The sequence below is a fragment of the Corylus avellana genome, chromosome 2, assembly GCF_965113065.1.
Source record: "Corylus avellana chromosome 2, dhCorAvel1.hap1.2, whole genome shotgun sequence".
Taxonomy (NCBI): Eukaryota; Viridiplantae; Streptophyta; class Magnoliopsida; order Fagales; family Betulaceae; genus Corylus; species Corylus avellana.
In genome coordinates, this window is record NC_142491.1 from 8806572 (window position 1) to 8825412 (window position 18841).

Consider the following 18841-nt stretch of genomic DNA (forward strand, 5'->3'; position numbering starts at 1 on the left):
CCTGATTTCAATGTGTCAACGTGCGGGAGCACATGTTGTGCAATTTAGATCTTTATAAATGGTTTTTTTTTTTTTCTACATGTCTGCACAACGGGAGAGAAAAAGAGCAATAGGATTCGAACTAATAATCTCTGCTTCATGAGACGTGGTCCCTAGCCAATCAAATCAGGCCGTACATGAATTCCATGAATTCAATGTTAGGAAGCTAAAACTTAAGTTACCCTCTAAAACCCTTCTTAATCTCTCTCACCCAAAGGCTCTTTGTGTTGGATTCAAATCCAAACATGATAGCAGTGAACAAAAATCTTATGACCAGTTTCTAGCTAATTTATGTCTATTTCTTTCATGGTAATTATGGTAATAGATGATGAGAAAATTTTTATAATTTGCACATCACAAGAATTTTTATTAAAAAAAAAAAAAAACTTGGTACAATCACAATAAGGTTCCATGGTCCATAATATCTAAAGCATTTATTTGAACAAAGTACATGCTGCATCTCACTCGTTAATATTTCTTCTTATTGCTTTTGAGGATGTTTCTTCATTGTGAGATTTCTGCATTGACTCATGTCACACCAAGAATTGTCATGAGAATCTTATATTATAAAAGAAATGGACAACACTTCGGAAATTTAATATCCCAGTTTACAAGTATTTTAAATTTAATATTTTTCACCTATTTTTTCTTCAAATAAATAACATAAAATACAATTGTGTCATTCCTATTAATTTTTTTTTTATTTTTAAAAAAAAAAAAAAGAGAAAAGAAAAGAAAGAAAGAGTTGGGTGGCCACCTCAATAGGAGGTCGCTTGTAAATTAGGACTGATAATTCAGATTGGCGTGTTGGGTTTAGGTTGACCCTCCAACTCGTTAAGGGTCAACCATGATGACTCGTTTAGTTAAATGGGTCATACTCTTTAACCTTAACATGGCACATTTAAATAAGTAGGTGACCCGATACAACCTATTTGACATGTTTGATAAACATATATTTAATAAGTACCCATATTCCACAAACTTTTTAACATATCACATATATTCACATTTCATTTTCCTTTAAAACTCATGTTCTTTTAACACATGTAATATATCTTGGCAACATATATAATCTATCATAATCATATTTCAAAATATACAGGGCTCGTACTCATACTAAAAACATTATACAATTTATGCAATAAAACATCAAGTATATATATATATATAGGGTCAATCAATTTTATTGCACTCTACCCGCAAAGCATACGTTTGATTTGGGAAATTTTACTAAACATTAGCCTAGAATTTCTTTGCTAAGTTTATGAAAGAAAAATACAAGACAAGAGGCCTAGCTTTAAAATGAATCTCTACTTAATATTTTCTTAACAAAAATCTCATAATGGCTGCTATGTTTTTTTTGTACCTACTGGTCTCACCCTCTTTTGTGTTACGATCATGGGTCTTGAAAATTCTATTCAAGACCTCTGACATTTTGAGCAAAGCCTATCATGGAAAATTGGTTTTTGACACATCATGATTTTCAAAATAGAAAAATGAGATTTGCTATTCGTTCTTCACTCATCCTTCTCTCATTTTACTTTTTAAAATCACCATTGGATCTTTGAGGTGTATGTATTGGACCCATATGACCCCCACAAATCTAACAGTAATTTTAAAAAGTGAGAGAATGCGAAGAATCAAGAAAGGAAATAAAGCAATTTCCTAGAAATATCGCTCACACCAATTATTGTTAGCTAGTGTAAGATAAACCCCCCTTAAAAATTTTCTTTTAAATAAACGATAAATGCTAGAGAATCTATACCAATTTTTTTTCATTTTTTTTTTTTAAAATTAACCATTAAATTTGTAAGACCCATTTAACTAAAGGTGAATCAAATGGTTGATTTAAAAAAAATGGAAGATGGAGAAGAATGGAAGCTAGAAAGACCGGAGTAGGTACTCTAGCATTTTTGGTGCCTATTTGGCGGCCACAAAAAGTTTTGTAAAAGAAAATCTAATCTATATATTTAACAACAATTTTCACCATTTGGACATTATCCCGGCCAGAACACCCACAAAAGAAACTAAACCCAAAAAAACTTTTAAGAATAATACTGTGTTGTTTTAAGACTCTAAAAATTTCAGAAGTCAAAACCCAAAATTGTACAAAATTGTTTTGAGAGAGAGAGAAAGAGAGATTTTACCAAATTCACATAAATCCCCATAAATTCTGACTAATTATGAATCTTTGATATCTCAAGCTCAAGGTAATGACGGCGAATGCATGCTGGCACACATGCATCAAAACAAAGTTGAAAGGCTTTGGTATGGACTGCAAAGTGGTAATTGGATCTTGTATATTTGCACCATCGTGAGCAATCATAATTCACATAATATGGAGATTTGAATCTGACGGGCGCTCGGTGAAGTTGAAGGCGACGGGAAAGTGGACGATAAAAAGCAAGAGGGTGATGAGCACATAGAAGAAGCATAAACAATCCCATCATCACCAGATTCATCACCTTTAGACTCCTCATGATTTTGTATTGTTTGGTAAATGGCAAGTTTGAATTAATACAAAAGCAAAGCCTCTTCGAGAGAGTTTCAAACTCATTAAGGATGTATATATATATATACTAGCTTAAAAATATATAAAATCATCTACGTACCAAATTAAGAACGTTTTATTTAATTAAAATATTTTGATTTGATGAGGATGTATTTTCTTACACATCGTATGTGTTTAGTTGAAGCATTTAGATGGACGGAATGTGTTAATTAGTCCATAATAAAAAATAAATAAATAAAAAACACACACACACAAACACAAAAGGCTTATTTGTTTAAATGGAATACCCCTCGGGTAGAAATAGGGGCAAAATGGATGTAAATGGTTGAAGCCTTACATGGAATTAAGAGACACACAAATGGTAGCCTCAGCTTAGGTGTTGTGTTACGAACCTAAGTTCGCAACGGGATAAATTAGGTTTTAAAAGAACTTAGACTTTTCAAACACAAAGTTTATGATTAATTCTCTAGTTATTTTATTCATAATATAATGACCTTTAAATATGCATGCCGGCACACAAGCATCAAAACAAAGTGCATAGAGTTTGGGATAGCGTCTAAAGTGGAATTTGCATCTTCTTTCACACATTCTTGAGCAGTCACTTCTCACATAATATGGAGTCTTGACTTTGAAGGGCAGGGGTGGTGGGAGAGATTCTGATTCAAGGCGACGGGTAAAAGTGAGAGGATTAAAAGCAAAAGGGTGATTAGTAAATAGTAAAATTAGTAGAAGCATAATCAATCTCATGATTATCATCATATACCCTTAATTAAAATGAGTAAATGGGATGTTTAAATACAAAATTAGCAAAGTTGCTTGGAGATATTAGCGAAGAAAGTTTTAATTAATTAAAATATTTTGATTTGGACCAAGAGCCATTTCAACTTTTGGAAAACCTTTTAAATTAAATGAAACACGATTCAAGTTCGAATTCTCCATCCCCCTCTTGTGTGGACATGTCAAAAAAAAAAAAAAAAATGAAACATGATTCAAGTAATTATAAAATGGATTTATGAAATTACCAAGAGACAATTAAGACCCATGCGTCAATATAAGCTTGCTTAGCAAGTACAATATCTGTTACACAGACTGGAAATGTCTCCCTCCACACTTGGTCCTCACATAGCGTAACTGCCAACTTCACAAAGCACACTTTTTTTTTTAAGGCTAAACACCCTAAACCACTTATGTTATATAATTTTCAAGAGTAATGTTATACACCACATTTTATTTTACAATTATTTCATAGCAAATTTCAATCAACTATTAGATTTTTTTTTTTTTGTTTTTTTTTTTTTTTTTTTAAAAAAAAAACAATTACTGGTCTAAAGGTTGGTTGTGTTTTCCACCTCAACATTCTAGAATAGTTGTGAGATAAAAATGTTTTTTTTTTTTTTTTTTTTTTTTAACCTCTTTGGGTTTCCATTATCCAGTATTTTCTCCTCTTTATGTTGGAATTTTGAAAAGGCACTTTAATATTTAAAGGATTTAGGTTAATAAAAAGGATTAATTACACTTGACCTTCCTCATCTACACATTGCCTCCACAAATTGCAGCTATCATACTAAACCCCTTCAAGTACCAATTCTACTATAAAAAAAAAGTAAAAAACTCTTTAGTTAGCCAAGATCGTTAAGAGGGGTGGAATATTGGGATCAAGGTCTCCTATAATTTTTTAAAAAAATTTAGATTATCAAATTACGTAATTTAGGCATTTTTTTAGCATCGAAACACTTGAAAAATGCTAAATATTAAAAATGTGGCATGTTATAAAAGTAACTAAAAATAATTTTTTTCCCAAAAAACTTCATCTTCATTTTTGTAGAGACGCTTTAATATGTGGCATTTTTTAAACATTTTGATGCCTAAAAAGACCAAAATTGCATAATTTGAGAATCTACTTGTTAAATCACCAGTTTTTTTTTTTTTTTTTTTTTTGACATATGCGCACAAGAGGGGGGAGGAAGATTGAAACTAGTGAGCTCCGCTTAATTAGGCGTAGTCCCAGCCAATTGAGCTACCGCTTGAGAACACCAATTTTCCTAAAAGTTTAAGCAGATAGAAAGAGATAAATTTAATTACTTAATCATTGCTAAATATTCCATGTGTTGGGCCTTACATATTAAAAAGGAGTTTGAGCCCCCACACGTAAGCGGGAGTGTTAAAGCAATGATTAAGTAATTAAATTTACATCTTCCTATCAGCTTAAACTTTTAAGAAAACTGGTGATTTAACACTATTATTTCTTTAAAATTGTAGAGGATCATTGACCATGTGCCATACACGTTCATTTTTTAGATGTGAAATGACAAAAAATACCCTGAATTTAGATTAAAATTTACTTAAATACACTGAAAGTTTAAAAATAAAAAAATAGAAAGAAAAATAAAAAAAACTTGCAAAAAAAGAAAAAGAAGCAAAACGGACCATCCAAACGGTACCGTCTCATTGGTCTGAATAATAATGAATATCATCTGAATGGTAGTACTAGGCGACGTGTAAAACCGAAGACAAGCAATTCTGGGTGGGTTTTAGCTATCTTTTCGTTGCAGTGAAAAAATATTATGGGAAAATATAAAGTAAGTCCTTATGGTTGTGCAAATTTGCAATAAGCTCCTTAAGGTTGAGGCACTGTTCCCTAATGGTCATGCAGACAATTTGGCCATGGAGTGATTTGGCCACTCCTTCTAGGCAAATTAGAGGTGACCAAACCATTCTCATGGCCACGCATGTAATTTAATCATCTCATTTTTTAATAACACATTTCTCTTTTTTTTTTTTTTTTTTGTAATATATATATATTTTTTATTATAAGGGGCATGTGTATTTTGATCGGGGTCGGGGATGATATTGCACAGTGACCGTTTCTATCATGAATTCAAACCAAATATGCTATAGTGTAATAAAAAGATTATTTTTTACTCATAAAAGTTTTAAGTGGCAAGAAGTCAATAGGCCATCAGTGAGTGGGGTCATAGCAACTACGGATGGAGTCTATGGCTTTTTGACACCTATAACTTTTATGGGCCAAAAATAGTTTGTTTATTGCACTATAGAATTTCTCAATTCAAACAGCATGTCAACTTGAGGAGTTATCTGTCATTTACATTTATCATAAGGAGTTTCAAGTCATTTTAAAACGTCATGGAGTTGATTGCAAATCGGTGTCACCATAGTTCATAGAGACTGGCTTTTTATTTTTTCCGAATATTTTTTATACCAACCACGCAACCGTAAAGAGAGATGACAACAAAAATTGACACCATTTTTTTACAAATAAACTTCTAAAAATAACATGTATACCTTTAACACGTGAAAAATACATATTTTTTTTAATAGTACATGTTTTTCACGCCGTAACTTGATATACACCTAATAACATGTATGCATGCCTGCATACATCCGTCGTAACAAAGTGCATGTGCTTTGAGATGGGAGGAAAAGTGGTGGCCACATTTTAATCGGCACGGAATGATGCACAAGTCCGTAGCCTAATTATAAGTGTTAGGGTCCGGATTGGGCATCCACCAAGGAGTGCTAAGACGGCGAGTAAGCGGCTGGAATGCGAGAACGGGAGAGGGACGGGGAGGAAGATCAACATGTACGGAAACTAGTAGAAACATAATCAACCCCATTATCATCGTGTTGATACTCTTTGTAGCTCCCTTCCTCATCTTGATTTTTTTTTGAAGTTAAATACAAAGAAAAGTTTTATATATAAAGGCTGAACCCAAGGTTGGTTTAGTTTGATATAAATTTTAAATTCAACTTGCAAAAACAAATTAATTATCTAATTAAAATTTTTGATTTAGCAGAAGATCCATTTTAAAATGGTGACATTTGCAAAACTTTTTTTTTTTGGTTGAAGTGGACTTCTGTGAAACCTTTAGGCTAAGTGAAATTTTCTTTTAAGTCATGTTTGGAATTTGCAAAGGTCACAAATTTAGTTTATCTTGTTATTGTTGATTTATGTTGTCGCTATATTTACATTATTTGTACTATATATATATACACATTATTTGTGTTGATGTGACCCCAACTTGATATCCATGACTCAACGGTGACAATATACTTAGTGAAGGCAATTAGATGAAATAAATGTATGACTAATAAGGCACTTTGCCTTTTTTTTTTTTTTTTTAAAAAAAAAAAAAACAAAACAAAACAAAAAAGAAATCTTTCATTGACAATAGAGGACTATATTTTTCCCAAACTTCTCTATTACCTAAAAAGGGGGCAAAAAAAAATACCCTTATTTTTTTTTTTGTGAGTAAAAAAAAAAAAAAAACAATCTCCTCACTCAAATGATTAGTAAAAAGAGTCACGTGTCTCATCTCCTCCTGTTGCCACGCCTCAATTGTTCCATTATTCTCAGTAAAAATTAGGCAATGCTCTAAACATGTCGGTGAGCATGTACTCTTACACGAAAAGGAATAACAGTCCTATCCAATCACCTAATGACATTTGGCTAATTCTGTATGGAAAAATGATTGATGTTAATAATTGGCCCATTTTCATATTTTCTTACAAACTCAATAGATTAACTATTAGATTTGAAAAAAAAAAAAAAAAAAAAAATTATTATTATTAGATTTGTGGGATCCACCATTGACTTACGTAAAGTCAACATAAGTAGACAAATCTAATGATTAATTTATAAGATGATATGAAAGAAATATAGACAAAATATTGACACTAATCATTTTTCTTTTATATATCGTCTATAACTTCACTATACAAGATGAATCGTATTCCTTCATTCTCATCAAGAAAAGTATTGAGCGATTACTCTTACCAACTTAAACAACGAAACTATCCCTTGCTGGCACTCCGATAAGGCTCCGATCTGACCTTATACATAAAAGCAACCACGCGATCCGCTATATCATCAAAATATAATAAAATTAAAGTATGGTAGTGTTTCCCAATGGAGGGCCGGTTTGATGTCCCTAGAACGACGTGGGGGACAACCTATACAGGTCAACAAATAGACCATTATATCCCTAATTCAACAAATTTTAATTCGAGAATAAAGCCACTTGAAAAATCATTAGTTTATCCATGAAAATGGATTTAAAATATAATTCCAAAAAATGGCTACATATTAATGTTCTTATATGAAAGAAAACTAGGAGTGAGTCTTTTGCTTCAAAGGGTCCTTTTATCATTTTTAGGTGGAAGCTTAAAAAAGAGAGATATTTGGTGTTATTCTCTTATATAATTTTTGTTCATCTTTTCGTAAATTCATCATTAAATATGTAGGATAGACCTAATGATAAATTTGTCTATCTCTCATACGAAGATGAACAAGAAATAGGCAATGAACAAGAAATAAACAAAAGATCGAAACCAAACATTTCTCTAAAAAAATATTGGGTTTATTACTTTTTGCATGTATAAGTTTCCCCCATTAACGGGCATTAGTCAAACTAAGTCGCATTGAAGTATCATTTTGTTTAAAAAAAACTTTGCCGTTATGGAATTTAGTTAAATCAAATGGAATATGCCTTTTTAAGACGTTAAATCTCTCTAAAAGATGAAAATACACTCAAATAAAAAAATTTAAAAATTAAAAAAAGTTGAAAATTAAGAATTAAATAGAGAGAGAGAGAGAACAAGGGGTGGTCGTTGAACCACCCATAAGTGCTTGAGCCACCCCTGAAAGTCATGGGTGGTGGCCGAGCCACGGCCATACGCTTTTCAGGGTGGATCAGCCATCTCAAACCACTTGGGAGTGGTCGATTGTTTTTCTTGTGTCTAGCTATTTTTTTTTTAAAAAAAAAAAAAATCATTTTTAGGGTATTTAGGTAAATTTAGTTTCTAAACTTAGGGTATTTGGTCTTTTTTTTTTTTTTTTTTTTTTTTAAATGATTTTGATTAACGGAGTGTTTTTGTAACAAAATGGGACTTTAGTGCAACTGAGCGTGACAATATCAATTCATAAAGGAAACTTAAATTTATTTATTTATTATTATTTTTTTAATGACAGGAACTCCATCAAGACAATACCACTTTTTGTATCTAGCCCTGAAGAATAAACCCAGACCCGTGTAGTGCACTCTCATCACACGAATGGGTTAAATTTGACTTTTATCAGAGGTGTGGCCCCAAAGAATTGTTTGCACCAAGTAAATTTGAACCTTAGGCTTTGATGCTTATGCCACCAAAGTACATAGCCTTTATCACCTCGGCCTAACTCCTTGAGATTTTGTTTGTTAGTTTATGGGAGCATAAGGTAATTAACTTAAAATTTTTTTTTAAAAAAATAATAATCATTTGGAAAGCAATATATATATATATATATATTTCTTATTTTAATTTCTTTCTTGTTCTTGGAGAGGTTGGGGGGGGGTGTCCAAGAATCCAAAGATGAATAACAGATAAAACCGTTAGTAAACCTCCAAAATCGAATAAATATTGAAACATCCCCTTTCCTCTCTGAGGTGAAAGAGGATCCATCCTCCATCTCTAGCTTCTCTTCCCTTGTCTTTTTTTTCCTCTTTCTTTTGTTTGACACCTACTATCTTTCTCTCTCTGCCATCACTGATCACCCCTACCAACGTGCCCCATCATTGGCTCCACCCCGCCACCCACGCACCTCCTTATATGTGTGTGAGCTTCATGCACCCACGCACCTCCTTATATGTGTGTGAGCTTCATGCACCTATGCCTTGTTCCATTGAAATGTAAGAGTGAAAATGCAGTTACGGTTAGTGGTTATTGGCTAAAACCGTTAACCGTAACTGTCTAAACAATTAGTAAAATTCACTAACCGCATCCGCTAACCGCCTAGACGGTTAACCGGTGGTTAACTAATAACCGCTAACCGTTTTTTAAAAGAAAAAATTAAAAAAATATATCAAAACAATTTTAAAAAAATATATATTAAAACGTCATTTTTATGGTAATACGATAATACCCTACAACATATGATATTGTTTCTAAATTTTTATATATTTAAACACAAAAAAGTCATTTCATATATATATATATATATTATACGGTTGACAGTTAGTGGTTAACGATCAGCAATTTTTTCAAAACCTAAAACCATTAACTGTAACTGCCTAAGCGGTTAGTGATTTTTACTAACCGCCTTTAAAGGCAGTTAGCGGTTAGTGGGAAATTAATAATAGCCCACATTTTCACCCCTAGGAGGCAAATGTAGAACCCCATTTCAATAGGTGAGTCCTATTTTGTCAAATGAAGGCTTCAAGCAACAATGTCGCTTGAGCATCAAGCACCACGAGACGCCACCTCTCTCTAAACATCATCAAAAACGTCTCCCGCAATAAAATTTTCGTATTACCCAAAATAAAATAAAATAAAACGGATTCAATAGTTCAATTAAGAATTTCCCTGCACCTAATATGCAGCAATGGTTTAAAGAGTACTAAAAAAAACTCAGCAGGCCTCAATTCAACACAGTTTCAGCTGCACAACTATAGAGAAATGCCATATATCATTACAGGAGAGAGAAAGGTTGGGAATTAAAACAAGCCTATGATTAATGGACCACCTCGCAAAAAAGACTCGGAGACGTTTGGTAACATGATTCCTGTCCCTTCCAAAAACTGTAAAAACAGAAAATATAAAAATAAAATTGAGACCCATATGGTCGGAAAGCCACAGTAAGAGAATTATATAGAAGAGTCGGACAGCAGGGAAACACACATGAAGTTTCGGACCTCGTAAACATCTGAGATTGAGCAAGTCTTCATGTATCAACACGAACATGGGTATTAAGGCTCAAAGCCCCACTGAGAAATTCAAAATCCATATCCATGGCAACGATTAGCAGAAATATATATGGCGTACCAGATTGACATTTTGGTAGGAGCTCTTTGAAACTTGAAAGAGACCCACTAGAGAGGGAACTTCCCCACAGCTTTTAGTCCAAAGAAGCATCTTCCTGTACAACACAGAAGCAGAAGTATCAAAGGCTACCCTGAAGTTGGTTGAGAAGTTCAGACCCGTCATTCTCGTCCTCGTTATTGTCGTTCTTATCAAGGACTCTATCTTTCCCCGCCGACAGTTCATTGCCGGGGATGTCTCCGTTGGTTAAGGCAATGCGTGATGCATATGCTTCATCTTCAAGATGTCTAGATTGCATCAACAATCCAACCAAAACCTCCCTGCTCTCTACATCATCTTTTTCCTCACAGAGCTTAAAGAAGGTAGACACATTGGAAGGCTTTGGCCTCCAACTCTTTGATCCCTCAGCAATAAAAGCTTCTTTCCAGCAGGATAAGGCCTCGGAAATCCTCCTTTCTCCCATATGCCCTTCAACAAGAGTCTCCCATGTACTCGAATTTGGCTTCCCTCCGGTTTCGAGCATATTGTTGAAGAAACTCTCAGCTTTATCCAAATTTCCTTCTTTAACATACCAACCCATGAGAAGATTTCCTATTCTAGGGTCATAAGATGACTTTACCTGCAACCACTCCTCATAAACTTTTTCTGCCCTTTCGATATCACCTAGTCTAACAAGAGAGGATATTATAGCATGGTATCCCAAATTTGGAATGCTGGGAAAAACTGCTCTGTAAACCTTCCACACACGATAAGCCTCTTCTTTGTTACCAACATTACCATAAAGACTTATTAGATAATGATACGGTATTCGATCCCGACCTGTTATCCTACTCTCCACCTTCTTCAAGCAATCCTCAGCTTTTTCAAACTGCCCCATCTTAATGTACATTGTAGCCATCGTGCTAAATGTAGTCCAATTAGGATTAATGGTTCTGTCCTGTTTCATCTGTTCAAATACTTGTTCCATCTTTTCTGCAGATCCTTGCGATCCACGAGATGATAACCAGATATTATAAGAGTATATATCCAGCTGTATACTTTTCTCCATCATTTCTGAAATGATCGAGTCAACTTTATCATACTCATTGAGGTTCATATAGAGAGTCATCATCACATTGAAAGGAAGTGAGTGCGTGGCATAACCTTTACTTTTCATTTTGTCAAGTAAAGATTCTGCCTTGTCCCTCATTTTAGACCTCACATAAGCATTGAGAAGAGCGCCATATATCCTTCTGTCCCTCAAAGCATCTGGCAGCATCAGGAAATACTCTTCAGCACCAGAAATTCCACGAACCTTGCCAATGAGATCTAGTTGAATTGCAGCATCGCTGGCAGATAATCTAAACCTCTCTCCTCGATCGTTCATCCAATCATACACCTGCAAAGTGAAAAAAAATATTCAAAGCTAAGAATAATGCAAGACATGGCTTTTCATCCAAAAACTAAAAATAGAAATAGCAAGACGAGTCACTGAAAGAGATACAGTGCTGTAACCCAATATACCAGGGTATGCTGCAATCAAAAGAGCTAAAAGACGAACTAGAATGGGAGATGGCTGTGAGCATCAATTAACAGATTCTTCCAAGAGTTGAGAGTTCACATGCAATTGCACAGAATGAATTATTTCAATCATGATAAGCTTAAGCTTAGCATCTACTCATTCATATAACGTTCATTAGAAATTTTTTGCCCTGCATTAATAAAAAGAAGCTTGTGAACAGAAAATCCACCACAATTAATGAAATCTTAGCACGCAATTTCAAAGAACCAATCATTTATGATAACCCTAGCATCTAGTCAGAAATTTTAAGCCCTCATCCAATAAAGAGGAATTTTGAACAGCAGAATCCAGCAAAATAGATGCTCTTCATTCTTTAAAATATAGGAAAACCAGATAAAGAAACCAAACCTTGCTCTGAGATATATTTTCAATTACATGAATATGATGCTAGACAGTGAGCACATAAGACTGCTATCTGATGCAAGACAATCTACAAAACACCATTTAATTAGAAAAACAGAAGAACTCAACATATTATTACCAAAAAAAAAAAAAATCCAAAAGCAAGGGTAATTTTTATGTGCTTTTACCGGATAGAAAACTCATATTTGCAAAATTTGTCCCACATCTTTTTCAGGTTGTAAACCAGCATTATCCTACTCTTGTTCAAGTTGGTCTAATATGTGTAGATTATTTACAAGAGCACACGATCATGGTCAATGACCAAAATTTGGATTCTCAAGGATCCGTAAATTTGAATCTCTCTATATAGTTGCACTAGGTAATAACTTAATCTTCAGTTTCTTTTCCTTTTCGCATAATGCATTCTATCATTCTAACGTTGGCTTTAAAATCATCATTTGGCAGGGAGGGGGGGGGGGGGGGGGGGGGGGGGGGTTGGTGGGGTTGGGGGGTGTAGTAAGTTTGCTTGTCCATTACTTAATCAAACGTAATTGATTTGTATGCCTACAAATCAGTCTGACTTCTGCTAAAAATAGAGAACTTGCTGAAAACGCACGAAATAAACTCCGAAATTTTAGCTTTCACCTAAAGAGCAAGATTATAGCAAGAAAGAGAAACAGCAAGGATGCACAAACTCACAACCCCATCGAACAAGCACATCATTTCAAAGAATTCCCACCAAAAGCAATGCATACTCACTAAGCAGAACACACTGAAAACATCAAATGCAATCCCAAAATCCAAAATCAGATCATAAAGAACAAAAATGCTACACAATATCGCAGCCCATAAATCCAAGCAGTCGATTTAACCAATTTCTATCCAAAAATAGCACAAACCATTCAGCCAAAACACACCCAAAGAATCAAACACCACAAAATACCATCTTTTTTTTTTTTTTTTTTGGTTAGAGCTTGGCTTTGCAGCCAAAAAAATAGCTGATACCCATTAACCAAAATAGACCACAAACATTAAATAAAAAACCAATCTGTCATTTTTGTTTTCTTTTTACCTCAAGAGCATGCTTGTACCTCTTGAACTTTCTCAACTCCTTGACCACCCTACAAAGCTCCCATTTTGAGAGCTTCCTGCCCTCTTTCTCCCACTGGTTCAACACGCTCCCAGAACCCAACTCAGGATTCTCCATCAAAGATATTCTCTTGTATATGGCGTTCCATTTTACCATTGGCCTGCGCTCGTAGTCCACAGTCCCATAGCTATGAATTTGTGAGATTGAGCAGGTGACTGTGATTGGGACTCCCCGGTAATTTGCAGTTTTGGGGAGGGCCAAACTGGGAACCCTGCAGGGAAGGGGCCGAGCGTAGGAGAGGGATGATGAAAGAGAAACGTTGTGGTGGTGAAGGGACGGTTGGAGAAGCATTTTTGGTAGGGTTTTTTGATTGTGGATTGGTTGGAAGTGTAAAACACAGCACCCAGGATTTGTGTCTTTTCTGGTCTTGCTCTCTGTGTTCGAGTTTGTGGATAAGTTTGAGAAATTACCACAAAGTCCCTCTTTCGTGTTAATTTCTTTCTTTTATCTTTTTTTTGGCTAGGTTTCAAGAAAAAGGATTTGGTCTAGGTATTGTAAAACAATTTTTTACTGTTTTTTTTTTTTTTTTGTTTTTTTTAATTAGTTTAGATATAATTTTAAGTTTTAGAATTAGATGTAAACTATTGAAAAAACAAAAATGTTACAAACTTTTATTCTCACACTCTCAAGTGCATATTTTGTCTCCAAAGAGTAGCTCAATCGGCTATAGACCACGCCTAATGAAGCAGAGGTTATTAGTTTAAATCTTCTCAAAAAAAAAAGAAAAAAAAAGTGCATATTCTCAAAATGGTCGTGAAAATTATCATTAGATCCAAAATTTAAGAGAATTATTATATATGTTTCTAAAGAAATTCATGAGCTTAATTCATCTCATAAAACCTGTTCAATAAGAGAGAGTTGTTCATTCCTTATAAACATGACCTAGGTCTTGTCCACAAGCAATGTGGAATTATTTTTCAACACTCTCCCTTTGTCCCTCATATGCAAGCCGATATTTTTCCTAATCCTTATCACGAAGTAAGTAGTGAGAACAAAACTGAGACTTTATTCCTCCGAAAGCAAGTTATGTATGGCCAAACCACAACGTTGTAACCGCTTGTTAGGTATATTTTGCATTGATATCAGGCATATTCTCTTGTCTGTTATAGTGCTTGTTGATAGCTTTGGTTGGTTTTTTGGGTGGCTTTGTCTATATTGCTAGAGTGGTTTGTTTATTGCTGGGTTCTAACTATTCCAAGTATTCCTTGTTGTGATTAATGAAATAACTCATTAATTAAATAAAAATTACAAAATTAAAAAAAAAAAAAAAAAAAAAAAAAAAATTAAAAAAATTAAAAAAAGTTAGGTAAGCAAGAATCTCTATTTCGAAGAATTCATAAATCAGCTCTTGGATCTCTCAATTGATGACTTATGACTGCATAAATTTTTCTAAATGTTTAGCAGCAAATATAGCTCAAAAAAAAAAAAAAATTCAAGTATTGGTGTTTTTACCATTTTATGCTGCTCTTTTCTTGACTTTTGTCCAAGATTTAGAGGATCGGGTCATTTTTTATTCAAATGGATCATTTATAGACTTATTTTTTATTTTTAGTCTCAGTATTTCATTTGAATTTGTTATTGGAGAGCCCATCGGAAGAATCTACCCATTTTTTAGTTTTTAAATTCCTTGTAACCCTTTTTTCATTTGCTCAAAGAAAAAAAAGTATTAGCGACGACCCAACTAGCTAGTGTCATGTGATGCAGGGCCGATTAGTGCAGTGGGTTATCAGGAAAATACAAAGAAAAAGATAGAAAATCTAAACTCAACTCAATGTATGAAATTCAGCTGATAAAATATGATAAATGATGATCTGCAAAAGGCAATACAAGACAACAATTTAAAGATCGAATAAACATCAACCTAGTACTTATCAATTATTCTAAGACTTTCATATTCAAACCCCTCACATTCTTTTCCCTGCTTATTTAAAAAGAGTAAATAGACTAGTTTCCTGATGGCTCTTTTACACTTCCTCAAGGGGTCTCTTCAGTTTTGCTCCTAGACCTTCTTTATTGCAGGTGGAACACTCCTGCATCAAATAGTAACTCACAATCGTTCAAAATTAGTCAGGCAAAAATGATTTAGGTGCATGTTCTAGTCATATGTGACGTTTTTCATCCAAAATAACGGTCAAATCTAACATGACGACTCGGAAGAGACATGTTATATGTATCGGAGATGTATAGGAGATGTAAAAAGATTATTTCTTTACTCAAAATGTTTTAGTTGTTTGTAAGTCCAAATTGCAGTGAGTATAATCTAGAAGTTTAAGTACAATTTCAATAATAATTTGGGGGGAAAAAGTGTAGTTTAGCCAAGAAAATATGTAGTATTTTAAATATAAGGTTCCATATTAGATCCATCTAGAACAATTGTTTATCAAACATATATAAAGAGAACAGTTCGATCTTATTGAGTGTAAATGATAACTTCAAACAAAATAGATCATAAGTATTATGTTCAATGTTACTTAATCAACTCATGAGATGGTGATGACACATCATTTGGAACCAACTTTTGAAAAATAAATTTGAGATGTATAAGATTTCTGTAGAGAGAGAGCAAAAGTTTTACCGAATCTGGCATTAATGGAACAGAACTTGATATATGGTCAACAAATAACGCCACTTGCGACTGCATGTTATCATACATCGATCAAAACAAAGTTTATATGCTCCGGGATATTTGGAAAAGTGATAGTCACAACGTCTCTGGCACGGAATAATGCAAAACTCCTCCAAAGACCAAGGTGGCGGAATGTGAGTGTCAACTTCAAACTGACGGGTAAGCGGCCTGGAAGCCACAGAGGGAGAGGAATGAGAATTAGGAAGATGAGGAGGGAGAGGGAGATCAGCCTGTACTGCAACTGATACAACCATAATCAACCCCATTATCATCATATTAACATTTGAAGCTCCCTTTCCCATCTTCATGTTGTTTTCAACTTAATTATACAAACACAAATTAAGGTTATGTATAGTTTAGTTTGATATAAATTCAACTTACAAAAAAAGATTAATTAATTTTAGTGAAAGAAATGGTAACTTTTGGAAAACCTTAAACCTTATACGTCATGTTCGAAATTTGCAAAGGTCACCAATTTAGTTTTGCTTGTCATTTTTGTTTAATAATGCTACACTTCAACTTTTAAACGCTTTCAATACTTAGCAATAGCATTTAGATGAAATGAATGTCTGAATTAGCCAAAAACATAAGGAAGAATTAATTTATATGGAGTATCCATGTCCTAGAAATAGAGAGAATAAAAAGAATAAAAAATAAAAATATTTAAGGGTCAAAACCATTTTGTTTTCTATTAAGAAAAAAAGTAGAAGAAGACGATCAGAAATAACTTTTTAAAAATACAAAGAGACATCTAAGCATAAATTAGCCATAGGGGTTGTCATTCTAAGCATGTTACTTCCAATAAGGCACTTTCCTTGTTAAACATATATATAACATTTTCTATTTTATAATTTTCGGGCTCATTTGGTTGTGCCCTTTTTTTTATATTCTTCTCAACTTTTTTCTAAATTGTGGATATTGAAAAAAAAAAAATTGAGATTATGTTTAGGAATTTTAAGAAATATAAATAAAATTTTAAAAAAATATTAGAAAAAAAAAAGAATAAAAAAATAAAAAATAAAAAATTGGAGTGGTTTTGAACCACCCCTGAAACTGATGGGGGTGGCTAAGCCACGCACCAACAACGATTTTGGGGGTTGGTCAGCCACCGCTGAAAGAGGCGACCTCCAAAAAACCACTTGGGGGTGGCTTAGCCATCCTCAAAACCAATCCAGACTCTTAGGGGCGGTTTGGCTAATACTCCTAAAATTATATTTTTTAAATTTTTTTTGTTTTTTTTTATTTTAATTTTTATTAGTTGAGTTGAGTTAAGTAAAAATGGTGCAAATAAAAAGGTTGGAAAAAGTTTGATTCCAAAGTTTTTTTTTTTTTCTCTTTTTTTTCTCATTGCATTCTCCACATAATTTTCTCATTTTAAAGTCCTAAGTCACATTAATATTTGAGGAATTTAGGTTAATTAGAACTACATGATAGGTATGTGAGAAATGGGACCTTCATTTATTTATTTGTTTTGACATGTCCACACAAGGAAAGAGGGAGAGGGGATTCAAACTAGTAACCTCCGCTTCATAATGCATGGTCCACTGCCGATTGAGCTACCCCTTGGGGGCTAGGACCGTTATTAAACTGACAATGAATGGCATCACCTCAAACTAACAATGATCACCTGGCAAGCTTCTAGCAATAACTTGATCGGCCTAAGCTATTTGTTTTCCACACTCCTATCTACTTTCAAATTGATCTTTTTTTCTCTCTTTCTTTTGTTATCTATTTCTCTCTTTTTTTGTAGTATTACAAAGGTCTTATTAAGTTATGTTGCTACTTGAGGCTTGGAATCATCTTCCTTATTTAGGAGAGTGAACCCTTCCAATGGTAGAAAAGAGGATGGAAATGCGACGTGTGACAACAACCGGGATCCCGGACATTGCACAACATGATAGGTAGGTGAGAAATGTGACATTTGTTCGAAATGGAAAACTTGCCCAAATACTCCCATTTTGTTTAAGCTCCTCAAATGTGCAAGTTGTAGAGGAAGGTATTTAGAGTCTCCAGGAACATTAATGGCCGAAAATACATGAGAGATGGTAATTAGTCAAAGTTAAATTGAGGTTTAACTTATTGTTCAGCTGCACACCACCTCTGTCATTAAGTTCCCAAGCACCAGGAATTGTTAGTGTGGGTTTGACGACAATGATTAGTTAGAGGTAAGCACGAGAGTCTGTTGGTGGGTGCCGGCGAAAAATAGCTTTGATGCTTAAATCAGGATGTTTTGAAAATAATAGACGAACGCATTAAGTTTGAGTTTTGAGCTTAGGCCAAAGGTTCTGTTTACTCTGCTTCAGCTTACCTTTTTATAATATTCTTAACCTAACTTCCTTCGTGCCATGTCCTAGCCAAATCATGGGAATTTTCCTTACGATGTCCTAGCTTTAAGCATCCCATATCCCTTAAATCAAGAGTGTATCAGGATAGTGTGTTTCAACATGGTTGCATGGCTTGAAGCACACTTCATTGTTATTAAGGCAACCTACAAATTTTGTGACTTATAATTACAAATAGCCTAAAAATGTTGGTCTAATAATTATTTCAAACTCCAATTTTTTTAAAATGAAGTTTTCCCTCTTCTTGTGCGGACATGTCACAAAAATAAAAAATCTGAGGCTATTGCAAGGATAATTTAATGCACAAATTACTTGGGTCTTCTTTTTTTATTTTGAGCAACAAATGGGCATTAACAAATGGGTTCTTTTTATAAAAAAATGAATAAATATGTTGAAATAATGATGACGTGGAAATAAGAGCGGAACAATATGGAAAATAAACACAAAGAACTTA

The 18841-nt window shown here is 33.8% G+C and overlaps 1 protein-coding gene across 1 annotated transcript; it reads right to left on the reverse strand.

Moving 5' to 3' along the window:
• Window positions 1-9889: 9889 nt before the first annotated feature.
• Window positions 9890-13816, reverse strand: LOC132164216 (Tetratricopeptide repeat (TPR)-like superfamily protein). The gene is made up of 2 exons (XM_059574669.2): window positions 13342-13816; window positions 9890-11744 (listed from the first exon to the last, which is right to left on the reverse strand). Exons 1-2 carry the CDS (start codon window positions 13708-13710, stop codon window positions 10488-10490), a joined length of 1626 nt encoding a protein of 541 aa, XP_059430652.2. The 5' UTR covers window positions 13711-13816; the 3' UTR covers window positions 9890-10487.
• Window positions 13817-18841: the final 5025 nt, after the last annotated feature.